At 43.2% G+C, this 27,996-nt stretch overlaps 1 protein-coding gene across 1 annotated transcript in view; it reads right to left on the reverse strand.

The window, feature by feature from the left end:
- The window catches only part of necab2 (N-terminal EF-hand calcium binding protein 2), a 106,106-nt gene that overhangs the window by 34,029 nt on the left and 44,081 nt on the right, over positions 1 to 27,996 (reverse strand). The window contains exons 6-7 of the mRNA XM_076082247.1: positions 7,452 to 7,588; positions 6,967 to 7,079 (exon numbers count right to left, since the gene is read on the reverse strand). Of these exons, the coding sequence (XP_075938362.1) occupies positions 6,967 to 7,079; positions 7,452 to 7,588 (250 nt within the window). The remainder of the gene's footprint in view (positions 1 to 6,966; positions 7,080 to 7,451; positions 7,589 to 27,996) is intronic.

Consider the following 27,996-nt stretch of genomic DNA (forward strand, 5'->3'; position numbering starts at 1 on the left):
TCTATGAGCGATCACAGTAGTGACGTGTAACAAATAAATCATGCAATTTACTGATATTCCCGCGGTTTAGAAATAAAGTCCAGAGTCATCTTTGTCTCAGACAGAGAACAAGATGAGGCGACACGGGTGTTGGTGCGTCTAAAAAAACTGTGACAAGCTGTGATAACACTAAGGAGCTCTGAGAAAACATGTTGTTCACACCTCTCTCTTCACCTTCTTGTCCTCTTATTTTCTCTTTTCTCCCTCGGTTCCTCACTCTTCCCCCCCCCCCCATCCACTCTCTCCTGAGCTGCCACTTCCCCCCCCCCCTGATGGCCCCATCACAGTTAATTGGAGCGTTGGCTGCACACTCTTCATTAAAAGCTTTAACAGCCAGTCAATTAGGAGCTACCTCCCTCCACCCAAAACACACACGCACACGCTCATCAACGAAACCATATTCCGTAACCATGGAGACAGAGATAAAAGCCCAGTGGTCATTTCGACAGATTTAGAAAGTTAAGTGTCCCGGTCAATTATAGAAGTGTGTGAGGAATTACAGCCTTCCAATCGAGCAGCGAGGTGAGGAGAGGGGGGGGGGGTCTCTATAGACTTTCTCCTCAATTAAACCTGATTTGAGTTATTCCGCATTCACCCAATTTAACTTTCCATTCAGTGTCAGCCGGTATTCAAATGTGTTCACATGAATCATGAAAAAAGGTCGCTCACGATAAAAGATCACGAATGTTTGTTCTGCGTTGTTTACTTCTGTTGTTTTATTGGGTACAATTAGCACAAGTCGCTGGCAGCACCGTCTCATCTCTGCTCCATCTCAAGGTCCCATTCACAAAAGATATCGCACACACACAGATATGAGAGTTTTTTTTAGATATTTGAGATCTTTTCTGACTTTTGCAGAGCAGCGTCAACAATAGGGGCTTCTCCACATTAAGACAGATGTGCACATTTACACAGGAGGCACAACGGCGTGACTTCTTTGATTATATAAACCTTGTTGTTTGTCTCATGTACTGTCAAAAATGACATTTTTTCATGTATTTTTCCATCTTGGCATGCTGTCACTGCATCCCAAAAGAGTTTGAGCGGACAGCCCTTACAAGCTTCAGTTCTGATAAACTCTCTGAAGATGCTAATAGTTTCTCTGTGTCTGCATGTGGCTATCAGCCCTGTTCTTAGTCAATAGGAGCGTTTTTTTGCATAGAAAGGGGACAATTCTGTGCTAAATGTATGCATATTAACTATATTCAAACGCGTGCAAATAGCACAGGAGCACCAAAATGCTATTTGCTTGGCAGATCAGTTATGGGAACATTTAACCCTTTGCGGTTGTTTTTGAGAATAACGCTGTTTCCAGGGAATGCCATCCAATGCCCAAAATAAAAAAATGTAGCGATTCAAGCTGGATGCAAAGTCAGCCACAGATCACCGCAATGCGTGTAGCTACTTAAAACAATACTTAAGCTGAACCAATTAAATTATACTTAAAAGAGTAGCGAGCCAGCATTTACTGTATGTACCTTAACAAACTGAGGGCTTTCCCCCTGCCCTCCTCACACAGGCCCACTCACCCACTCCTGAAGACCGTCTCCAGCTGTATCAGTGCTCAATATGTATATAAATGTACATGATCACACACACACACGCACACACACACACACACACACACACGCACACACACACACACACACACACATATCGAGGCCTGTGCCTGTGGGTGCATCTGTGCCTGAGAGAGCACTGAACAATAGACTGCAGCTCATTTACAATTAAAACTCTTCGGCAAAGCGTCACTCGGAGGAGACGTGCACCCAAGCGAACAACATGGCGTTAGCTGCTCGACTTAAAGGTGGTGGTGGATATTTTTAGCTCTCTTGTTCTCTCCCCCCCCCTCGCTCTTTTGTTTCTTACCCTTTTAGTCGTCTCCCACTCACTGCTTTGTCTTCTCTGCTACTTCCACCCCCCTCCCCTCTCTGTCCTTCTCACTGCAAAGAATCGGATCAATTCGCAGTGAAAACAAACATATCTCTCTGTATGCTATTGTGACACGAAAAGCCGAGATGACACAAACTTCACGGTAACTTCGTTAGCGGGCATGTAGCCATAAGTAGAGGAGAACAATAAGGGAGGAAGAAATGAAGTGGAGTGCAGGAGTAATTCATGCGTAGCGGAGGCGGTTGGGCAGTGGGACAGGGAGAGAGGATTTGAGAGTCATTCATCAATCGACTTGTCCTGACTCGAGACAAAGCGCAGCTGACATCAAGGCTCTCTGCTGTCTGCTGTTTCTTCTTCATGGCTACAGGAGCCATAGAAGAGACGGAAGGAGTGGGCGGTGACCAGGTTTTAGAACGTTTCATCCGATATTCCAGGGAAAATATTTTCTACTATCATTGCTAAAGATTAACCGATTAATCTGTTGGCCAACTAATAGTGATGATTAATCGATATTAAATGGAGACAGTCTGTATTGAATTGAGACATAAGCAGTTAAAGTTTCTTCACAGTGAAAATGCAGACAAGAACAGTCTAGATTAAATGTTCATTTAAGTTCATCCATTTTGAGTCTCACTTGGTATCATTATGTAATTGATTTGTTGTATTCTCTCAGATGCAAACATTAACAACAACAACATGATATCGGCATCATATACGGCCATTAAACATATCTCTGTCTCTCATGTCCTTACAGTCCGTGGGCGGAACGAGCTGCTGGAACATCTTCATCATCTATTCTGAATCTTCGTGGCATGTAAACTAAAGCCTACAGCGCAGTGAGTCTGTCTTAATGTAAAAATTATAACAAAAAACAAACTTTATCTGCTGCAGAAATAAACCAGACCCCAGCCGTTTGGTTCAATGCTAGTAAATGTCTTTATCAGAACACAAAGGCTGCACAATGACTGGAAACGCTCCGGTTCCAATTCCCGAACCAGCTGGGAAATGCTGCGATCACGCAGCGCTTTACCCTTCAGGAACAGCTATTGTGAGATTGTGAACGTAATGACCACTTGTGCTCAAATCACATGGCAGCATAAATATTTCCAAGTCGGTGCCTGCAGTTCAGAGGCCTTCTCTGACATGTTATAAGCTCAAACGTATCCCAAGATACTCTCCCCCTCACAGGTGACAGATGATTGGACTCTGAAAGAGGAAGAACTGACTGTCAAGTGGAGCTGTCGTCTTTGAACGAGTCATCCAACATGAATCGTCAGAGAAAAACTTTACAACTGCTGGAGATCAGACCCGTGCATATCACTGGCACAAAACCATTGAATGTCACGTACAGCATGTTCAACCGGTCTTCTTTTTTTACATTTTGATGCCTAAAGTGCAGACAAAAAGAGAAGAAAAGCTGCTGAGCAATAATGTATTTTTTTGTGCAACATATGCTGCAACAAAAAGGCTATGGAATAAAATGTAAATAACCTGCAATCTTTTCTTCATGATGAGATTGTCAATGCTCAGCACAAACAGTGCGCTCTCCTCATTAAAACAAGATGTTTGTGTTGAGCCACATCACCTGTATACACCTGTATTCTTCAGTGGCATGCACTGTTTCGGCAAAACTCTTTTGAAATATGTATTGAAATTCTCTGTCAGATGTAGAAGATTCACAAAATATATATATATATTAAGACATTTATATAATATGCACTTTGAACATTCACTTTCAATAAGAAAAAGAAGAAAATAAAAAGGAGGCAAATCCACCCTCTTCATTAATGAGGATGCTCCGCTGGTTTACCACAAGGCTCTCTGTTAATAAAACCAACTTGTTACTCTTTACTTTTTAATAATAAAGCAAAAGTTCTATTATTTATATCAGATGATCTTAAGGTCACAGAAATAACTGAGAAGCTTTTTATTTGGATATTTTATCAGCAGGTCTCTACAGTTGTTTTGTTTACGTGACATTGTTTCTTTCAGGTAAACTTTGGTACATTGCTGCATATGGAGGCGTTTGAATATAAAAAGAAAGTTTGACTGTGTCAGTGTATTACACAACCATATACAGTATTCTCTCTTTTTTAGTGGGGGCTACTTTATTACACAGCACATGGTCTGGTTTTATTGGACTGCTTTGTCACTGTCAGTGGCCTCCTGCTCATATCTCTCTATCAACACATCTGGATCTGGATCAGGGTCAAGGGACACATATCTTGGAGAGAGTCTGATGAAATTGTTTATTTCTTGTGTTCCTATTTATTTCTGCTCGGGTGGTCCCGACTAAAAATGTAAATAGTCAAGTTATACAGTCGACTGATCTTCCAATCATGTCTCTTTTGTTGCTCATTGATCCCTCTTTGTTTAAGCTTGAAACGTCTATAATTGGTCAAAAAACATGTTACTGTCGCTTAGCTGTTTGTTTCAGAACAATGGACAGCGGTGTTTGTTGTGAGAACGGTGTGTGTGTGTGTGTGTGTGTGTGTGTGTGTGTGTGTGTGTGTGTGTGTGTGTGCGCGCAGCTGTGGCGCTGTCCGTATTACAGACACAGAGCACAGATCGATATGCAGAGAGACACGGTTTGCTTTTCGCTGTTGTAAATAATCTGCCTTCATTTTAATTTTCCACATTGTTGCAAGCTGCAAACAGCTGTTTCGCGCCTCCCCAGGCTAATTTTAGCGAAAGGTTCATAAATTCTAAATATATCTAGCGCTCTGATAGTTGTATGTACTTAAGTTGAGTGCTCTGATAAATACATGCAGGCCTGTTCTTTGATTTTCTTATTTATAAATGATTACTTTACCACATTTTCCCATCACTGCGACGTGTTGAGTTGAGACCCCTAATTTCTACCAATGTGAGCAGGCTGTATCACGGTGGTAAAAAAGCTTGTGAATAAAAGACTCTTTTGTCATAGTGCAGTGCGACTTATGTATGAGGATGTATTGTTAGAGGTATAGGATAAAGAGTAAACTGTTCTGTGGCAGCGTGCTGTCTGAATCAAAGCTGTGTGAGAATAAAGAGTCATCCCGCCATACTGCCATACCCAAACCAATCTGACAGCAACGTTAGAATCTGTGTGTGTGTGTGTGTGTCATCCTGATGAACCAAAAACGATTTATGGAAACCATGGTAGCTGTTAGAAACACTCTTCTCACTTAACTGCATCACTGAGCCCATATATCACTAAATCTCATCGAGACTTCCAACTCTTGTAAATGTAATTTGTGCTGTGAGTCCAATGCTGCGACCTGTTGTAGAAAACGCTGTGGTTTCCTGTCACAGATTTAGTGCAGTGTGACGGCTACATGTCAAACACTTTGTTTATTAAAAAGCAGAGGATCAATCTTTGCTCTACTGATCACTCACTAAATCAATAATGGCTTTGACAACAGCGCCCTTGTTTGCTCCACAGCAGTCAGTCCGATGTACTCGTAGAAACACCGGCAGCTTTATTCCATTCATAAATGGACTTTTTTCTAGATGTTTTCAGAATTGGGTTTGTTTTCCAGTTCAAATGAAGAAAGAGCAACACACCTATAGTGACAGGAGACAGCCACTATACCAGTGTTTTTTGTATGTTTTTACCAATAAACTCTAATCATGCATGCTTTAAGAATGTGTTACCTTTGAAAGATGTAGAATAAATGCATCATCAGTGACATCTTTAATGTTTGTCACAGTGTGTCAGTACTTTTCTAGCCCTGCTGTCCATTGACAGAACGACACACTGACCCTGAAACCACAGCACCTTTAACTGACACGTGTCAATAACAACGTCTGAGCGGTGATTGATTATGTTTGCCCTTTGAGGCTTCCCTCTCCCTACGCCTTCACTCAACTGTATTATTTTGTTTCCCGTTTGACTCTTCTTCTGTGAAGTTTGTGTTGCGATGAAGTGATGCCGTATCTCAACAACTTTTGAAGTGTCATTTCTTCAGCGAGCAATTTGTTCGAGTGGGTGCAAAGTGTCAACGCGAGCGTGCGCTGCAGTGTGAACTACCAGCTGGTGGAGAGAGGACGACTGTAACGGACTAAAAGATAGAGAGGACGACTGTAACAGAGTAAAAGAGAGAGAGAGAGGATGACTGTAACAGAGTAAAAGAGAGAGAGAGAGGACGACTGTAACAGAGTAAAAGATAGAGAGAGAGAGGACGACTGTAACAGAGTAAAAGATAGAGAGAGAGAGGACGACTGTAACAGAGTAAAAGAGAGAGAGAGAGAGGACGACTGTAACAGAGTAAAAGATAGAGAGAGAGAGGACGACTGTAACAGACTAAAAGAGAGAGAGAGAGAGGACGACTGTAACAGAGTAAAAGATAGAGAGAGAGAGGAAGAAATGTACAGAGCGAAAGCAATGAAGGTCTTGCACATCCTGAAAGAGAATCACCAGCCTCAATCAATTTGTGTATCTTTTAGTTACTATAAAACACACACGCACGCACGCACGCACGCACGCAGACGCACACGCACACACACACACTCCATAAAAAACAGCACTACATAGCAGAAACTGTAAGTGCTGACTGGACTCATATACATACTTAAAGGTTTGACTTTAACTCTTTCAGAGATATACTACCCGGCTCTCTACCTTCTCGCTTTGCTTCCTCAGCCTTCACTCCTTTTCTCATCCCCTCCCGTTCGACTCCCTTTCTCTGCCTTCTCTCCCCCCCCCCCCCCCCACCCTGTTCCCTCCACCGGTTTATCGGTGCTGCCCTGTCCGCTGTAGGAAATCTGCATCAAACCTGTTCAGATGGCTGATTGAGGTGTTTTACAACGGAGAGTAAATGGAGTAGGGATGAGTATGTGTGTGTGTGTGTGTGTGTAGAGTGGATGGAGAACTGCTGAAAGGCAGTCAGAGTTTGATCTCTGCTCACACAGAGCAATGTCCCCTTACTAGAGATTGTGAATATGAGGCTAATCGTACAGTTCAAGCACATGACGGATGGCCACCAACCATGAATTCAGAGGCGGTGCTGCAGCGTATGTGTGTGTGTGTGTGTGTGTGTGTGTGTTTGTCACCTGAGGCAGTGTTGATGGTTCTGGCACTGACTCTGTTGTTGGGGGGATAGTCAGGGACGGTGTTCTCGTTGCGCCTCTCTGACATCCGTGGACTCACCTTAGCAGGTAGATGGCTGAAAAAGAGAGAGAAAGAGAAAAAACAAGATAAAGAGAGGATGCGATGATGAGAAAACTCATGTGGGATTGTGGAGGGATGAAGGAAAGAGAAAGAGAGAGTGGGGGAATAATGATGAAATATTTGAATGGAAGGATCCAAAGGGAATAAAGGAGAGGAATAAGGGAGAGATAGAGAGTGATGAAAATGGTATAAACACGATTTGTGTGTGTGTGTGTGTGTGTGTGTGTGTGTGTGTGTGTGAGCGACAGACGTTTTAACCCGAAAAGACTTGAAACGCTGCCTGGTTTCCATTAAGACTGCTTACAAAACTGAGTTTTACACATAATGCCATACACACACATACACAAGGATACCGTCATTGGCTCACCCTGATTGGCTGTGCTGCTCGTCGATAGCGTCCACGGCACTCTCCACGGAGCTCAGAAGAGACTGGATCTGATTGGCTGATTCCTTCAGAAGGAAGCGGGTCACAAACTGCTCCACGTTGCTTCCTCTCTCGTAAACCTGGGCAAACAAATAAATAAAAAAACACTATGATTGTTTGGAAAAAAAAGAAAAAAGCGAGTCCTTCTGTCAGAAGTTTTAATACCAAAATGTCCATAACATGTCCGTTTGTGCGTCCTCAACACATCCCAGCGCTGCTGCACAGCCTCTCTTTTTACTGTGTTCCCTTCACTCCTTTGAAAAGATTTTCCAGCACAAATCTCTATGAGTTCCTTCCTTACATCCATTTCACGGTCGAAGGGCTTCTCGAGGTGGACAGGCCGCATGCAGGGAGGCAAAAATAAGTAAAAATAGACTGGTATCTTTTACTCTCTCTACTGCCGTCTTCTCCCTCTCCTTTCCCTCACTGTCTCTTTATTCTCTCACTGCTCCCCCTGATTCCCTGTTTGGACTTTGGCCTGAAAGTTCGTTTCAGAAAAAGCTTTTAGTCTGGGCTTCAAGCATGACCCCTGGGGGATTAAAAGTGTGGTTTTACTGTGTATTGTTCCAGATTCAGCAGGAATAACACAAGGCCAGACTGAAATGTTACCTTCTTTTATTAGACGCAACAACAAAAAACAACTGGAAATCAATGAACTCTTCAGTTGTCAGCCTCAATCACTACTCCAAACAACACTCACTGGCGTAGACGAACTGAGGACTGCAGCTCATTCAACATTCAGCTCAAAGCGTATTGACCCATAAGGGTTCAATCATTTCCATGGACCTGTTTAAAATTATATTCGAAGTTCGTTAACCCGAGCACTTTCTCAAAGAGAGGAATGAAAAAAAAATGATGACGTCCTGGTGACAGCGTCAAAGAGTCCCTGAGCTGCGCTGCTGAGTGGGAACACGGTGAACTATCAGAGGAGTCGGATAAGACTGGAGCTGCTGCTTTAACTCTTATGACCTTATCGCTGCCACCTTTTAATTATTCAGGGCTTTGACTGTTTGCTAAATACACCTTCCTCCAATCAGTGGCTGTCCAATCGCAGCTTAGCAACCGTAACTATAGGCACAGCAGGCCTGTCAAGCTTTTGATTTCTCCTCATTTTTAAACTGTGTGCACGAGGCTGTAGAAATGCAATTATTGGCATTTAGCAGTGTGCGCCTTTTTTAAGCTTTTCCAAAATCCAAAACACAAGAGCAAAAATATATAGTGGATTAATAATGTATTTGTGTGTTTGTCCTGGTCCTGATCACAGCTTCTTCTTGCTTTGTCGACATAGCCGGGTCGGCCGTGCAAGCCCTTCAGTACATGTTAGTGCATGTGGGCGCTCACTAGCTAACGGCCGCCGCTCCGCACTCCTCTCATTCGGCTAGAGCTTAAAACGGCGTCCAGACTGACGCCGTCGTCACAGAAGTGTAGCACCCACACTCGGGTCTCCCCCTCAGGTAAACACTGTTCGCTCTTTCAGCGCTGTTGCCTTTGTTTGCACTGTTAGCACCCTTAGCTGCTCGCCGCCGGGTCAGAGAGACGTGAGGAGGCAGCGGATATGATCTGATTATCGCATTGGGAACCTTCAGAGTCTTCTCTCTTGATGTTTGTTACTTTTGGCTCACCGAACTCGTGATGGGTTAGATTAATTTCGCTAGCTTCAGGCAACGAAATCTGCGAGCAACAGTTGCCATTTCGGCTGAAAAGTTGACAGTAACATGCCTGGAAATTAGAAGCATTCTTTAGTGCACATTTGTCTACAAATCATGGACCAATTGTCATAAGAAATGTGTGATTATGGTAAATCTGCCATCGTTATCATTGTAAATTGCATGTGTGCCGTCTGAGAACGGAAAGCTTGAAGGTGTAGCAAAAGTAAACTAAGAGGGACGGGCCTTCTTAATGAACAATCAATTGACTTTGAGGATATGCTTTACTAGTTCACATTTGCCGATTGCAACAATAAACTAAACCTTTCACATGTCGCTCAGACGTGTTCAAGGCTAAAGACCCTGAGACTTCGCTATCAAACGCCAGTCCATGATTGACTACATATGCACTCCAGAGAGCGGAGTCAGTCGGTCATGACAGCTTTACCGTCGGAAGTCACAGTGCAGTGATTCAGGGAGACAGTTAAGGTTCCTGTGCGCTCAGCCATTCTCTGCTGCTTTGATCAAAGACAAACGCTCCCACGAGACGCAGAATCACACAAGGCCCTATTGACTTTCATTATCACAGCCAATGGCTTTTACACACACGCATGTCCGCACGCAAACTCTCAAACATGCAAACACGGAGACTTTTATACAAGAGGCTCGTCCTCATCAGCTCGTGTGTGGAAACGTTCAGTCATCTTGTTCTGGTTTTTAACCGCATCCACTCCGAGCATAAGACACACGTCGCTCTGCAATACAATACAACAGAAATCATTATGATTATATCATTTAGGCTTGGTACCATTTTTCATTTGCCATTTTACCCCGAATGAATACCTTGCTGAGATTCAATTACCACAGTGGGAAACACAAAATGATAAATTGTATTTTTTTTGAAGAGGTAATGAATGCATTATGAGTCCATTATAGGCACTTAGTTATTAAATATGCGGATCAATTTGGATGAAAAATAAACAAAGTAGAGAAATTCCCTTAGGTGGAACATTTGTGGCAACTGTAAAGCTGTTTTATAGATTTAGAAGAAAAAATATTATTGCTTTCCTTGTGGATATTGATGCCGTTGTCACCGCAATGGGCAGTACGTGTTACGTGTGGGTAAGTATGTTGTGTCCTTTTGAGTAGTGATATATTTAAAGTTTGGGTTTGCACCGACTGAATCAGCTGGCTGGATAAATACTACGGTACCCAGATCTCTGTAAATCCCTGCACTGACTTCAATGGGATTTCACCTGTTTTAAGTAAACATGCGCTGTTATACTGTACATGCACATGCGTGATTACTGACTAACTGATTAATGCGAGGCTGCTTATGCCTTGACTCAAGATTAGATTACATAGATTCGATTTTAATGAGCATTATTGAGCGACGGTGCCACTGGAGCAACAATCGTTATATCAAAGAAAAAACATGCAAACAAGATTTGAGAAAATGGAGGTTTAAAAACACACAAGCAACCAACAAATTTGAGTATGAAATATTAACTTTATCAACTTGCAATTTGAAAATTTGAGGTCCCCAAAACTTTGCCATCAAACTAATTTGAAAGATGCTATAATTAAGCAATCTACACATATTGGGCGTAAAGGCATGAATAATAATATGGGAAATTACTTATTCAAAATAAGTACTGGGGCCACTGTGGCTAAGTGGATAGCAGGGCCGACCTACAATCGACACAATTTACTGCTGGGCACATACGTACCATCTATTCCAAACACTCTCTGACCAATTTGTACCAGAGTATTTCTTTTGTCATAATCCGATGAAAGACATTTAGGAATGGGAGACGAATCAGCAAAAAAAACGTAACTATTAAAATGTCTACACGGGGATCCTCCATAAGACAGGGCCTCAAAATCCGGCCATAAAGTAGCAGCCAACGCCGTATCAGCGGATACTGTACCTCAGTGGTTCAGGGACCGAGTGCAGTTGGACACTTTGCTCGGTTGGTGATCCAGCAGCAGCAGAACATCCACACCGCAAAAGACCGATTCAAAAGTGCAGTGAGTTTCTTTTGTTTCGTTTTTTGTGCCTTCCAAAAAAGGCAGCGTGTTGTGAAATTGTAGATTCTATTTTGAAAATGTGCTCCACATTTCCCTTTCTTCCTCCCGGTTCTTCCTGTACCTGCCCCACGGGCCCAGCTACAAAACCTAGTATAGAAAAAGCTGTGATCTATAATTCACCAGATCAGTGACCCGGGAGGAGATGCACCGTCTCTCTCTGCTCGCTCCCTGGACACAGCCTGGTTATTAGCTACAGTGCGTCTTAATGTGTGCTCAGATCGTGGTGTGTTTGTAGAGTTCAAGGCAGGAAGAATGAGTGTGTGTGTGCTTGTGTTGATGTGCCTGGTTTCTGTGTGAAGATTGATGACAGAGCTCTCCAGAACTTAGTACAAGGTTCAATATTGCCATTGTGTATATTTTCACACATCAACAAAGGCCTCATTTTAAACACACAGCGAGCTGCAATATGCCCTGAAGTTATATGGCTCGGATTTTGTGGCCACAAAAAAACAAAATTCATTACAGAGTGGAGGTGAAGTGATGTTTATGAGATCTGAGAAATTTCTTCTGGTAGGAGTAATTGACCAAGCCAGCAGGGTCACTAAGCCTGTGAGTGTGTGCAGAGTGTTTGTATTTGTTTCAGATCTTATGTATTTCTTAAGACTGACAACAAATCTCCTCATTATCATCCACCTTTAGATCTGCACATGTGTATAGCACAGCATTCCCCTACAATGCACGCACACACACACACACACACACACACACACACACACACACACACACACACACACACACACACACACACACACACACACACACACACACACACACACACACACACACACACACACACACACACACACACACACACACACACACACAGTCTTTTGTCATAAGATGGCGGTGGCTGATTACAGGGAGTTGTAGGTGGTAATCAGTGATTATAGAGGTTGGTTTAGTTAGGGGGAAATTATTCCATCTTCAGAGTCTCAGATGGAGATAAAGAAGAGTCGTGGAGAGGTGGAAGTGACAAGGATGTAGGCTGATAAAAGACTAAAGCACACACTATGCAATCCAAACCGGCCTTATAATATTCATTTATACAGGCATCTTATCAGAAACATACCACAAACGTTATGTTGGTGTGTGAAATAAATAAAATGATCATGAGGTGTACTGAGCAGCGAGGACATTTAAGTTGGTACAGGACTAAAAACACTGTATGTATTCATGTCAATGTGAAGTCACGAATGTCATTCTGAAAAAAAGCCTGAGCTGTTAAAGGAATATTATACCGGCCTTAACATGATGCTACTGACTGAGACTAGACTGTGCTCAACAGCAAAGCAACAATATTGTTATGTTTCTTCAAAAAACTTCAGTGGTGACTATTTTCTTAAAGGTGCTTTCTGTCTGAAAGTTAGATAGGTCAATGCCACCGTCATGTCTGTGCATTTAAAGAGAGCACTACACCAGCCGTTTAGCATCGGTTAAAGCTACGGTTACTAATAATAATCAAGTTTGCTTCACTCGGTGGACGTTGCTAATTTTTAAAGCAAAACAGAAGACTGAAATATGTTCTTGAAAACATTTGCGGCGATAAAAAGGAAATGCAGTTACAGAATGTTGATTCATATTTGAGCAGTGATGGACCGTTGTGTTAGAGACTCCATGGCTCTGATTGGTTGTAAATGCTTTAGGGCGCACTAAAAGGAGGCACAGGAACCTGTTTTTTCCCCCACAGATTATTTGTCTCATGTTCATTGTGACATAGTGAAAGCTTGGGCAAATATGACGAAAGGTTATTTGACCTATTTTACCTGATTCTTTAAAGTATTGAAATATTAATATTAAATGTTGAAGAGTTAACTTAAACTTGAAGCCTGCGACACAATGGGTTCACTTTTCCCCTTGTTGTACCTTATAGAGCCACAGCAGGGGATGTAAACGGCTTCATTCACTTTGACAAACAGGGAGGCAAGCGTTCAACATAAGAGCCTCTGGCCAAAACAGCACCCAGCAATCTGTAATGATGGGATGCTGCATAATGCCACAGCAAGGGGCTCTCTACTTGTACAACCCCCAATCAAGAATAATGATTTTTATCATATAATTAGGACTGTTGTGTTGTTTCGTCCACATGTCACAATAGCCTTCCTAATGTACCAGGAGAAGTGCTGGAGTGTCAAGCAGGAGGCGTTCTGAAGGTGTTGTAAGCTGGTCATTGCTGACTGGTGGGAGAGGGGATGTAAGTGTTGGTATTGATCCACTAATGAATTCCCTATATCCCTCAGCTTACCCTGAAGGTGCCTGATCAGTCTCACTGGAGGGAAAACTCGTCACTTCAATCGCCTCTCAGGAAAATAGACTCCATTGAAAAATCTATTTCAAGCCAGACCCATGACGTCACCCACAGGTTATATGTCGAACCATGTTTGAATTACACCATATCCCCCTTACTTTAGGAATCAATAATTCAATAATTGTTCTGCCTTGCCTCCTGCAAATGTTGTCAGCTGTACCCTGAGACTTGACTGCAAATGACACACCTGACCCAGCTGGTACCACAGCCGGGTCTCACTCCATGGGCGTCAAATACTGACGCGTGGTCAGTGGCTCGCGGCATCTTGATACTGACACGCAAAGCATCCTTTGCCGTCTGTATAACATCCTCCGGGCTTTCAACTCACTCTAATACAAACCCATCCGCATCCATTTTAGACCCTCAGAGAAACAGACTCTCTATAAAGGGCCAGAAAATCTGTTAAGAGCAGGAGGAAGGATATGACACCTTTGCCTAAACCCTAATGTTACAATGCTATCCACGACCATTTCTCAGCGTTAACCTCGTGCAGACCTCCTGCGTCAAGATATTACCCAAAAGGCGGGGGGGGGGGGGGGGGGGGTTCTGCTCAAGCGCCACGGATGAGATCACCTTGCTGGTGTCCAGGTGTCAGGTAGTTGCTAAAATCTATGATCTTAAACCTGAAGCTCAAAGGCAAGCATAGGAACTAGATGGTGACAATTTCTCCTCAGTGTCTAATGTGGTCGGTGCCTTGTGCTTTTGCAGCGGAAATCCAGGCATAATCTCCAGGCAACAAGATGTCAGGGAGCGCTGGCTGCCACGTCGCTGGATAGGTGGGTAATGTAATGCGAAGGCGACATCCCTTGAGACATTTTGCAGGGCTGTAGCTGTTACTCAGAGGTGTGACTATGTAGGCCAACAAGGGACTGTAGGAGTCTCTAGTCTGTTACAACGAGTTCTTGACAGTTTGAACGGTGCGATACGCCTCTCCCTCACTCTGAGGGTATTTAGAACGAGCGGCTACACAAGCAAGTCCCCGGTGAGTAACAGATGAATGTGTTGAAATGCTTATTAAGAAAAACTGCACAACAGTATGTAATCCTCGGGCTGTAACAACTCACAGACCGAATTTTGCAACTCTGGAAACGTATCACAGCAGCAACTAATTATTCCGTTGCAACAATCAAGAAGTAAACAGTAGAAGCTGCTACTTGCCAGATGATGTCGCACTGCAGCACATTTTGATTCCCTACTGCGCCAATGGACCGATTTTATTCAAATGAATGAGAGGGCTGCATTTATTCACGCAGGGCTTCTATTGGTCTGAACACGTCGTAAGGCAAAGTGCTGCATGACCTGCTTTCAGTCAAGGAAATTCGATTTTCCCACGTGGGATTGCAGGATGATGTTTGTTGACGGTCAGTGTGAAAGAATCTCAATTAACAGAAATCTGCATATGAATGCAGATCCTGTAGCTAGTGGGACAAGATTTAGGTAATGGTATTTGTGGTTTTATGTTTTTAGTCAGAGTAGTATTGACCAGGCACATTCGAGCAGGCTTTGGTTGCATGCAGGTAAACAATCCGTGTGGAGAGCGAAACAGGCGGAACGCATTGGCCTAAATGCAATCTCGGAATACAGATAATCGGTCCTAGACGCCGTCTCTTAACTCCGTTTTCTCGTCTCAAGTTGTTAAACGGACTGTTAACCGTGCTTAAAGAAGTCTTAACGTAACGAACGAAGTAGCTGACGTGTATCTTCGTAACGAAGTCTTGGCCCAGATATCCGTTATCCGTATATCAGCTGGCTTCACCGGAACCCCCAAAAACATTGGCCGTTGCCGCCAGATGCTAAATCGTAGTCAGACCGATAGTCAATGTGTTCTGAGATTGATGTGATTATGAACCGGACCAGAAGAAAAGAGAAGAGAAGAAGAAGATGAAGAATGCACAGCTTGTAGTTTCCAGCATGTAGCCAGTGAGCAGTTTTCTGCTCATGCACTTCCTTTCAACTGGTTTTCAAACAGCTTCAGGCGGTACAACGCCCACATTTCAGCCTAGCAAGGTGTTCTCTCTGGAGGTTTCCTGAGCTGCGTATTTATAGAATTTTTTATTACTTTCTATTGGTTTGATCTTTTATTTGCCATGGCAACCAATAAAAAGTTGTTTGTGTTGCAGCAATTCTCTGCCGTAAGAAGCTGTGTTTGTTTTCAGTGGTGGTGTTTCTGTTATTTCTCAGCTCGAGAGGTATCAGATTTTATTTCACGGGTCTCGGCAGAGCCAGCATTGTCTCTCTACAGCAGCTCTCTATCTGCTAGGATAGCAGAGGTTTGATGTGTTGGGAAGCACAAGTGCAGCTCTCCGGCTGGCCCGCTACCTCTGAAAACCCCCACAACCCTGCCTCAGCTTCACACATCAACCAATTAAAATGGTATCCTAGCAACCCCAGTCAATATGTCTCTAAGCAACACCATTTTAGCAGTATGCAGGAAATGATATCTGAGCGGCAGACCTCTCACACTGAGAGAGATATTGCTTTTAAATGGCTCTTCTCTCTTCCCCCTGTCCTGGTATCCCTCAGTAACCACAAACTCTCTTATAGTATCATAGCTTTGTTAAGTCAGCATGTGCGTGTGTGTGTGTGTCTGTGCGTGTGCACGCACGCACGCACACGCGCACACGCACACACACACACACACACACACACACACACACACATCTGTTTCTCCTGATATTATTCTCGTCTGCCCCTAACCTTTAACTGTGCTATCCGAGCCTCTTAGATGAAGACATCGCAGCTGCAACACTCACTGACCATAGAGAGTTCAGCCACGTGTGTACACTGCCTGTGTGTGTGTGGTATGTGTGTGTGTGTGTGTGTGTGAGAAAGAGAGAGAGAGTGACCACCCGCTGGCCCTCCTCTGGAGACATCTACCAGTCCATTAGCAGGACACTAACCTGCATGGACACACACACACTCTGCACTAATACCATCTATTTTTGCTTGGATTTTGTGACCACTGTTTGTAGCTGTAGCTCCTGAAGCTAGATAACCTGCAGGACAAATCTTTCTTATAGGACTTGAATACAGTCGCTACTATACTATCCCGTTGTTTATGCAAGCAAGTGGAGAAATAACTACAGATTAAGCACTCCAAGCAAACAATAATTTGTCAGATACCGGTTCTGAAGAGATGTAATGAGAGCTGCAATTGTGAGCAAGATCTGATCCAGCATTGAATTAAAAGCCGCTGGATGCGCTAATGTTAGCAGCTCTGTCCTGCTTTTTGGATTTTGGAAGTTTATACTCCAGCAACCCAAGTCAGTACCAAAGATGGCGTTTGGTGTGTCAAATTAGTCGGTTAGACATCATTCCAAAAACCCTTCGGTACAATTAAGTTCAAGAATGTAAGCTAAGCAGCGTTTTCAACCAATTCACTGAGCTAACGTTTTGCCTAGTTAGCTCGCTAGCAACAGCTGATAAAATCTACCAGCTAGAGTTAAAATCCAGGATCAAGAAACCAATCAAGGAGTCTGCCGCCGTTATCGTCATGAACTGTGTTGCTGGACGAAGTGCAGAAAGTCCTCCGTTTGGTTGCGGATGAAAGGATTCAGCGAGTGTCACGTTAAAGTTGATGTCACGACAACGACTGAGAATCTCGCAGACACTGAGGGGGTACTATCGCAGTAGAAAAGGAATAGAGAAAAGCACTTGGTATCAAAAAGTGAGTCGAGTCGAGCAGAGCAGTACCATGCAGCGGAAAGGGGGCTCATATGAGCCAAGTAAAGAAGAAAGGACAGGAATAGCAACAGTAACTTGCCATCATATGGGATATTTGTGTTTGTAGTCAGGATTGAACACAGCTATAAAAAAAGAAATGGATAATACATTACCACATTTATTGGACAGATTTAAGTGGTGGAACTGACATTTGGAAGTGTGGAAGTGGTTAAAAGCAGGCAGAGCGCCTGAGTTTGTTTCTCAACAGAAGGCGAGCACACTAACCGGCATCAGAAACATACACTCTCTTCAGATCTCATGCCAGCCTCATCGGCCTGAAGAGAGATGAGAATGGAGGGAGAGGCAAGGAGGAGGACGGGGCTGGGAGACAGAGAGAAACAGTAGCAGGGAGACAAGGTGCTCGAGGAAAGGGAGATAAGAGGGGAGAGGAAGGAGACAGGAAAAACTGCAAGTTCAGAGAGGGAACGTACTGTACATCGTGTTGAGCTTTCTGTTTCGTTGTGTGTTTTACTTTCTGCGTCCCTCAACTCTATATTAAATCCCTAAGTGGAGTTCCTCTCTATGCTCTCCTTTCACCCAATTACCCATCCAGCTCTATTTCGCGCGCGCTCTCTCTCTCACACTCACACACACACACACACACACACACACACACACACACACACACACACACACACACACACACACACACACACACACACACACACACACACACACACACACACACACACACACACACACACACACACACTCTCTCTCACTCACTCCTACGGTCCTCTGCATTATTCATGCATTGGGTGTAACCTCATCAGTCAACACACACCCAGTTGACAACACAACACACACTCTGCCAGTTCTCTTTCTCTCACACTGTCACATACACACCCGCGCACAAATTATTCATGTCCACCATCATTAACAGTTGTGGGAGACACCGAGGATGCAGTCAGTCGCATACATGGTGGAGCGGAAGCTCACAATGTCCACCTGCGCTGTGAACAGAACGTCTTGCAGGTGAACAAGGGACAGACAGGTGTTCATACGACACACTCTTGTAGCTGGTATTCTGAGAGGAGCTGACTGGAAACACTGCAATGCTAATGTAGGATGGATAGAGAGGAGGGAAGGGTTGTACTGTTAAAGTAGCGTACAGGCTGGTTTCACAGCAGTTTAACTGATGGAGATAAAAGTGATTATTGTAACTTCTGACCTGGAAAGGTCTGCAGGTTCAAAACTGACTTCTAATCAAAAATAATATAAAAAACAACCTCTGAATAACTTTCATAAATTGGTTTCAGGTACGTCAGTCCAAAGTCCAATGACATTGTGTTGTAACAGTACAGTGTAATCTTTCTAAATTGAAGTAAGATGAGATAACTATTTCGAAATTAGACTTGTAGGAATGTCCTGAACTGACATGAGAGAATCTGCAGGGAGCAGAGACGGACGAAGCTGAACATCTGTGCTGCTCGATGGGAAATGTCGCTCATGGAGACACGTTGGGATGGGTGAGATTTGGAATTATACACAGGCAGAGTCTCACAGTAGCTTAAAGGTGCTAAATTCTGAATTCAGAGTACTACTAACTAAGAGTTGCTCGGTCTCTCTTTCTTCTACTTTCTGATGTTGTCTTCACGATCAGCAATCTCCACCAGCATCAGAAAACATCTGGGAAAGCCCAAGCTGACCAATCACAATTCTTGTGGTCTCCATGTGGTGTCCGTATAGCTGCCACAGCCCTGATGTGTTACATTTTCAGACGATACATGTCAGCTCCAGCAGCTACGCCACGGCCCCTTAACCCACAATTATAAATCCCTCTTAATGGCAGAGCCAGTGTAAGTGGTAGCTCAGTCATACACAAGTGAAAAAAGAAAAGAAAAACGAGATAAGCTAAGCTGGACTGAAGTGAAATGTTTTAGCAAAGTAAGTTACCACTCAGCGACTGGATGATGAAATGAAACCATGTAATCAGTAATCAGTTTCACCGACTGAGCTGCTTAACTTCCTCCTCATCCAGACAGTGATGGCAGCCATGAGAAAAATGTGGAGCTGTGTTTTCTGACCTCCCTCACCCCTTTCTCTCGCTGTGTCAGACCTCTTGCCTTATCTCAAACTCCTGCTCTATTACATCGCCTCTCCTAATGCTTCCTGTTTGCTCCTGCACTCGTATAATGTCTGCTTCCTTCTCTTGGTATTTTCCTGTATGTTCTTTCTCTCTCCAACTCTTTCTGCACTTGCCATATCCTCACCCTGACTTCTCTTCTTCATCAAATCCCTCACCTTCCTCCCCTCCTTAATCCCTGGATAACTTTGCCTCTAACATGCTTCGGCCGCAGCATCCTGCTTCTTGGTTACGGTAACCCGGTCGACAGTTTCCAGAGGATGAGGGATGCACTTGCTTTCAGGCTTGACACCACTTAGTGGGACATGTGTACATAACATATAGATGTGTGTGTGTGTGTGTGTGTCTGGGCTACTGTGATTGCAGGAATGCCCCAGACTGAACTCGCTGCACCAGGTGTCTAACTACACACACGCCTCACAGAAACACACACACACACACAATCAGGAGTACACACTGCTGCCAGTGCACTGCAGGAAAATCACCTTGGGACATTCAGCAATTTGTAATCATTAAACCTGCCATGTACGTAATCTGCAAAGTGCCCTCACGTTCTGGAGCAAATTATCTAGTCGTCGTTTTGCGGCGAAATCATGCAATAAGTCCACAAATTATTTTTAACCTGGGCTATAGATCTTGAGCAATATGAATAAATAAATGGTTTTTTTCCGCACACATCTAAATCATTTCTTTCTTTCTGTAATGGGAAAATATGTCATAGTCTAATGTGAAGGTTTAAGGAATGTGAGTCCTAAAAGAGCAGACACCAAACTGTAGTTTCAGCAGATGACTTTAATTAGTTTAGTATCCAGGTGTCTTGTTATCTGTTATCATTGTGCACTGTTTGTTTACTCTTCGTAAGACAGAGACACAGAGAGGCCTTGATTAACAGAGATCCTCTGTTTTAAATACTTTTGAAGTCATTTGTGACGCGTTATCTGAAGTTGTAAGGGCGTAAACCTTTGCATGCAGATAAGATGGGTGAGGGTAAAGAATGTCTGTTCTGTCTCTGCAAATGGTCATTTTTACGATGTCACAGTGACTTCAAAGGAAGCATCTGTTGTGAGTTTAAACTGATTAGTGTAAGGCAAACTGTGAACAAAAGGGATTTGTAAACAGGAGATAAAAGCATCTTCCTGACTGTCTTAAATGATATACTAAGGCTCGAAGGATGACCTGCCTTTTGTTGTGTTCTTTGTGTATTCTTGTTAGCTAAGCAGATAACAGGAAGCTGTCTGAGTATAAATGTCCATGCATTCTAAGTGTTAGGCAGAGCACTCTCCTAGATGACTGCGATGTGTCTGTGAGACTGTTCTCTTTGCTTGCAAGCAAATAAATTGACTTTACAAACCTTGATCGTTCATCAAAACTCTGTTTTACTTTATATTGATAGAAAACCTCAACTTTCTTCTCCCGACTAGTCATAAGAAATATTCCACAACATTTCTCATAATCCCTTTTATCAGTTGAGGGGCTCCACACATTAGGGGTGCGGAAATCAATCTAGCTCTCACACGGATACACTCCACCACTGCATTTCCAACATACTGTACCTTTGCACAATCTTCATATGAAACGCCATTAAACCCCAATGAACAAGTAATGAATGCTCAACACAGAATCGTATCATCTCAACCGGACTGGGCTGGTTGAGATGTTTTACACACTGGCTTATGTTTCATCCTTTTATTCATCATCACTCCCTGCCAACCTCTTGCCACGTTCCCTTTGCCTCGCCCACTCTCCCCCTTCTCATCTTCACTTCCTCTTCCTTCCCTTTCTTCTACTTCCCAATCTCCCCCATCAATCTTCATCCAACCCTCGCTCTCCTCATCTTGCTCGCATGTTATTGTGCTACGGAACCAAAATCGCATCCTCCCCCCACCTGCCCCGTGATCCAATTCACCTTAATCTCCATGAAGAAAGGAGAGGGCGAAGGGGATGAGGTGGGGGAGGTGGTGGCGACGGCTTGGGGGTGGTGAAGACAATGGAGCGGAGATGAAAGAGGAGAAGATGAGAGAAAGGAGAGGCGAGAGGAAAAGGAGATGGGTAGGAGGAGTTGGATGAGAAGCAGCTAAAGTGCTCATGGAGGGTCACTCACCGGCGCGAAACAATTTGCTGCAAAGATTTTGGAAAAAAAGACAGGCTTAACAAGATTTTAGTCTGAGAGAGAAACTGGGCGAGTGTGTGTGTGTGTGTGTGTGTGCTTGTTGAATTGTCAATGAGTGTGTCGGCTCGCTCGGTGACAGCCTGAAAAAGAAAGTGCTAATGAGAGTGGCTCATTAAACATAGCATTATACACAAAAGACAGGACAGGATATTTACTGAATCCTCTCTCTTCTCTTTTTGTCGCCTGCTTCAGCTCTCATCACCAGCAATTCATACACACACAAACGCGCGCACACGCACACACACGCGCACACGCACACACAAACGCGCGCGCACACGCACACACACAAACGCACACGCACGCGCGCACACACACACACACACACACACACACACACACACACACACACACACACACACACACACACACACACACACACACACACACACACACACACACACACACACACACACACACACACACACACACACACACAGGAGCGGACATTATTTATCTCCACCTGCTGGAGAGCTAATTAAAATAGTTTTCTGGAACCACTTCTGATCCTGATAGTGCCATAAAAGCTTTCACACACAGGAAAAAGGAGTTAGTTGAAACAACACTGAATTCGAAGCATTTCAACACGTTTGCTCCGTCCCTGTAGATTACATATTTGTTAACGTCGCATAAATCATGACATGCAGGAGGGATTTCTCAAAATCCCTCATAGCCAAACCTTCAGCCTTTCCTTTCCCTGAAGTTTGCTCTTAAACTTTTCTTGGCGGCTCGTAATTGTTGATTCCCGTCATCTTTGATCTGGTTCACAAAATTAGGACTCGCTCTCGGAAATGAGTTGTTGTCAGAGGAACTGCGACAAAGTGCGAAACTGTCAGGAAGATGTCGGAGACGCCAAATGGAGCCAACAGTCAGTCCTGCGTGTGACGCCGGATGACGAAATGCGTGGGATCTGCTCGCAAATGGCTGATAGAGAGCCGAGCGTTGTCTTAACAAGCTGACTCGATGTAGACTGACATCAACTCAACTGTCTCCAAGGCAACTGTCCCCAAAGTGTCCTGCCTCCTGTCATCATAGCAACCTGCAAGATCTCATGAGCTGAAGGATGCTACGGACCAAGTTTATGGTTCAAACTTTGTTTCAGCGTGAAAATAAAAGAGTTGAAGAAGCTAGAGGCAACCAACTTCAACAAAATTGTAAGTTTCTGTTTGTCGCTGTCCATAGACGGGGGGTGCTGAATCCGGAGGCTGCTGGAGAGGTGGTGAGTAATGCACAGAGATTTCAGCCTCAAAACGCAGCTGTTTAGGGGGAGTGAGCCCATCCACACAGTACCACAATACATTAGCATGCAGTTGACAAACCTATCTTATTACAGTAGCGAAAATAAAAGAGGTGACGATTTAAGTTTTTTTTTTTTTTTTTTCAAGTGTTCTGGTATGAAATACAAGGACTCCAGAACACACATTTGCAGAGCTTTAAGACTTTACAATGAATGACGGCTAAAGACTCGATGCTTTCAGGACGCTTTCACTTCGGTTGAAGCTACAGAACTGACCTTTTTCACATGTCAGTTTACGAGCATACACAACACCAGGAGCCTGGAGATGGCTCACATAAATGGAATACATCCATTGTTATAGTTATTGATTACTCATGCATTTACTGCTATGACCTGTTAAAATGGCTGCTGTGAAAAGGGCCCATTGTTGGATTTATTGACACAACTTAATTGTTTTCTTTTCAAATTGTAATCCTTGTTTACGGTAAAGAATAAAAGCAATTCCCTTTTTTTGTCGGCAGTTTAGAATTTAGGTTTAAATCTGGCCCCCGAAAACAAGGAACATATTTGGTTGTTTATTGTAACGATTTTACACTGTGAATAAGTCAATAAAGTCGGAATGCAATAGCATAGGTAACAGACAGAAAGCAGATCGTACCGTTTATCCATCTCTACAGCTGTTGCAGTCCTACCATCTAAAGATAATTATGCCTTTGAAATATCTCCTAACTTACTGTGTTTATTAGCGGGATCATTACAATGAACGCCTGGGCTGATCTGATGTGAGGTCAGAGGTGATTTGAGTTTATTAATCCCCACTAATTACTTTATGAACAGCTCATTTGCTGAACCTCATGAGCCTCTTAAGACGGGCAGCTGACGACTGCGTGCACTAATTAATACCTTGACAGTCAAAAATGATAAATACAGCATGAATGGATGAATGAATGGAAATATCACATTTACATGAATTATTAGTGTGATGGTTGTCCCTCTGGGAGCTCAGAAAGAGATGATCAGCATTGCTCTGGTTTCTAGCTGCATGGATTACAGTTGTATATAGACAACTTTTTCTTAAGGGATAAATTCATGCAATGTATATTCTCTATTATAGCCTATAGATTATAGAGGTATTGCACTCAATACTGTAATATGTTTTAATCCAGGAGCAGTGTGTAATTGTATAAATCCTGTCAAGGATTCGGCAAGGCTTCTGCACCATGACGGAGCCAATACTGCTGGGGTATAAATTTAATTTTAATAATCTGGAGACCCATTTTATGCTTGCCCTTGGCTTCCAGCCAAGTGCTTTAAAGAAGAACCCCCACCCACACACACTTTTGTGCAGTGCTGTAGTTAACAGAGTACAAATTCTGCCCACCTATTCCACTCAGTCTTTCTCTCTCATTGAGGTGAACGGGGAGCTAATCAATTCTCCCTGGGCTCTGAAAGGCCAGGGCTCCGGCTACAGCCTTCTGCTCAAGCTAATATCACGCTCTGTCTTTTAGCTCCACCCACTCCGCCTCCTCACATCTGCCTCAATTTTCTCCAGTTTTTACATGGATGTTATTTTGAGACCTCTTTTTAAAAAAAAAAAAAAATGTTTTAACAACAACCAATTTGACGCCTTGCTTCCACTGTTATATATACACTGTATATTGATATTCTTACTATACCATGTCATCTACAATATGGGATTATTCCTCTTTTTTGAACAGGGCAGAATGGGGAAGAGGAAAAAGAGACAGGCCAGAGGAGGATTGCAGTAGATGGGAGGCAGGGTGGGGAGGTGAATAATGAGACCAGTAGTACAGTACAGAAAGGAAAGAGTTTTAGGTAAAGACAAAGAAGAGCACAGGTGGAAAAGATAAAGAAATGAGCACCACTGATGCTCCTATTTGAAGGTAAAGTTACATTGAAACATATGCAGCTTTTACTGTCAGCCCAGTGACTGAGGCTCTTATCTCTACTTGTGGATTAACACTCAGACGGTCCACTTAGACCTTTGCTGAGGAGCAGATAAGCTCTAGTCTCTGAAGAGGCCCCCTTTGAATCAAGAATTGGCTTACCATGAAACACCAAGTCATATGCAAAGTGATTTTGAGTAAGAGGTTACATTTCACTGTTAATCTCCACCATTTGATTTTAAGTGGAAAAGTGCTTTTAAATTTTGTATGTTTTTTTACATTTTTTTTATCTAGTACATTTCACAGCTCAGCTACCAGCTCCGTGGGTTCTTGGGAACTTGAGTGTCCCCTATATTTTGATGGCACTGTTTAGATGATGTTGAAGTTTGACATCTTTTAAGAACTGTGAAGGATTTCAGTATTAAAAGCATTATTAGTAGGATTTAATAACACCCCTAGTGGTGAGTAGAAGTGTCACAATAATAAGAATGTCAAATTATGTTAAAAAGTCACAATATATTTACTTATGGAATGTATTATATGTTTACAATATTCTTACTTATAGAGGATATTATATGTTACAGCATTTTACTCATTGAATGTATTAAACCATAGAAGTATAGTCACTAAAGGTATTAAAACACTGTATGAATAGTTTTGATGGTCAGAAAGAGATCATTTTGAGTGAGGCTTCACAGAGGTGCAGCAGAGAACAGAGGGATGGACAACAGACCACCAGGACCTGAGGAGGAGTCCAGACGACTTCAACCAAACACTGAGATGATAACTGCCCCAAGCCAGGAGGGGCTATTGAATTTCGGCCAATCACAGAGGCTGATACTGGACATTTAAACTTTCGGACAGAGACTTTTAAATATAGGCTTAGTTCCAGAGGGTTTTGCCAGAGTTCGCGCCGTTACCACTCTGGGTAGTTTACCAGCTGGGCTGGGCTATTTAGTGGGCCTTGTGAGAACTCTGCCCTGGGGACATATTGATATCGATAGAGTAATTCAGTTTGCAACTGTTCTAGCTTCTGTTGTTTATTAAATACTTTTTGATTGTACACCGGATCCAGTTCATTTTTGGTGCGACTTTGCTGCCGAAGGTTTGCAGCAGCGAAAGTCCCATCTGGGTCTCCCCTGAAAAGGTCAAGCCCTAACAGAACTATATGAGCTAACTTGTCCGACTGTCAGCAATCCTCGTTTTACACAGTGCCTAAGTGGTGTAACCATACGTGTTCTGACGCAGCGCCTGGGGGCTAAAAGGCGCACTTAGTTTCCTCCGGACAGCTGGTTGTCCCTGTGGCTAAATGCGTAAGATGATATATGTAAAGGTGTAAGTGAAGACATAAGTAATACAAGTTTCAGCGCCAACCTTACGTTAAAACAGCATGGGGGGGGGCTGGTGGGTGCGTGTTGTATAAGGCAGCTGGTCCCCAACCTTTTTTGCACCACGGACCGGTTTCATGTAAGACAATATTTTCACGGACCGGCCTTCAAGGTGTGGCGGAAAAACACGACGAAATAAAATGATACGATCGGCATGAAAACAAATATAAAATGCATAAATAAATACAACTCACAATAACGCTGAATCAGTGGGAGCTCTGAGCTTGTTTCTCTGCAACGAGACGGTCCCATCTGGGGGTAACGGGAGACAATGACACCCGAAGTGTGTTCCTGATCCAGTCTACTTCGTAATTTTATGTTGATTGCTGTCACTGCAGAACATCCCGCTTCACAAAGAGGATGTGTGAAATGGAAGCAGGGTTTTCAGTACTTTAGTGGTGATCTCAGGATATTCAGCCTTGATTTTAATCCTAAACACCAGCAGAGTTGTTGTCTCAAACATACGTTTAAGGCCACCGTCATTTACAATCTCTAGCAGCTGATCTTCCTGTCGCCACATATTCTGCAGAGCGGGTTTGGCGCGTCAGAATTACTCCTGATATTTAATCAGACTCCTGATATTGTCTGTTAAATGAAGCTTTCTTTTTCTTGGAAGTTAAAGGCAATTTTTCTGTCTCCTTAGTGGCCTTTCCCCCTTTGCAAAGAAGCTCTCCAAAAGTTATTTACAAATTTTCGCTAGTTTGCGGGCATAATTTTTGCGGTAACGTATCACGTGACCGAGACAAGCATCTTGACATGTGTCAAGACGCACAGGCAGATGAAATTGCGAGAGAATCCGGTCATTTTTCAAAATAAAACTTCTTTCAGACTCTGATAATCAATAAAACGGAAATAATATAATATTTATTCTTTCTGTGCGGCCCGGTACCAAATGATGGTGGTTGGGGACCACTGGTATAAGGGACCTGTGAGGCGATGAGATACAATCTAGGGAACTCAAGCAACGTGTCTACAAGCTTACCAGATACCAAAACTCTACACAACGGCTTGCAATACTCACAGGATTCTACATCACTGAAGAATGATCGCGGTGGCAAACGTTTCATCTTTCAGTAGAAACTAGGGTGTTCACATTACAAAGCATTCTACCAGGAATGTGCGCTGGCATTTATTTGAATGGCCGACACAGAGCCTTGCTAGATGACATCAAGGCTCTGGCATGGCATCCCCACTCACTGCGAGACTGGCTCCGTTGATAAGAATGAGTTAAAGGTTGTTCCATGCAGAGCTACTGCAGATTTTCTACTTAGCGCATCCACAGCTCCAGTGGTGGGTGTCTGAGCCACTACTGCAGAGTATAGGCTCGCCTTGTTAGTCGGTGTTAGCGGTGCTATATGGTGTTTGGGGTTAAACCGTTTACATTGCTGTGCTATAGAAATCATTTTCATGTATCAGTGAAATCAAATAAGCATTTGTCAAATCAAAAAAAAATCTAATTTGTAAAATACTACGTAAATACTTTGTCAGAATACTACAGGACTGGGCGGATTTGATGTCAAAGCGGAAAGCTAAAATGCCTATTTGGCGATATATTTCAGATTTAAACCAAGCGCTAAGCATTTGTTTTGTTCAAAATGTAAGCTATAGTGTTGAGTTGCCTCTTAGCAAAATGCTCTGAGGGAATTTGGGTTTCCTCTGGTAAGCAGTGATGCAGTGCAGATGTCCATGGCTTTTATTGTGAAAGGTATGGAAGGATTGAAGCTGGAATGTAGTGCCGTTGACATTGTGGGAGCAATAAAGGCCATCTTGGTTCAGATTACAGCGCAGACTGCGATCTACAAATATTCCACAGATATCATGCGTCATCAAGGAATATCTGTTCTTGTAAAATGTCTGGTGTATTAGGTAACACCTGTGCTGGTCACAATCACTATGACAAAAAAGCAGAGGGGGAGAGAAAAGAGTGAAGATAAGAGC

Source organism: Anarhichas minor, unplaced genomic scaffold, assembly GCF_050575085.1.
Source record: "Anarhichas minor isolate MPS153535 unplaced genomic scaffold, ASM5057508v1 ptg000090l, whole genome shotgun sequence".
NCBI lineage: Eukaryota > Metazoa > Chordata > Actinopteri > Perciformes > Anarhichadidae > Anarhichas > Anarhichas minor.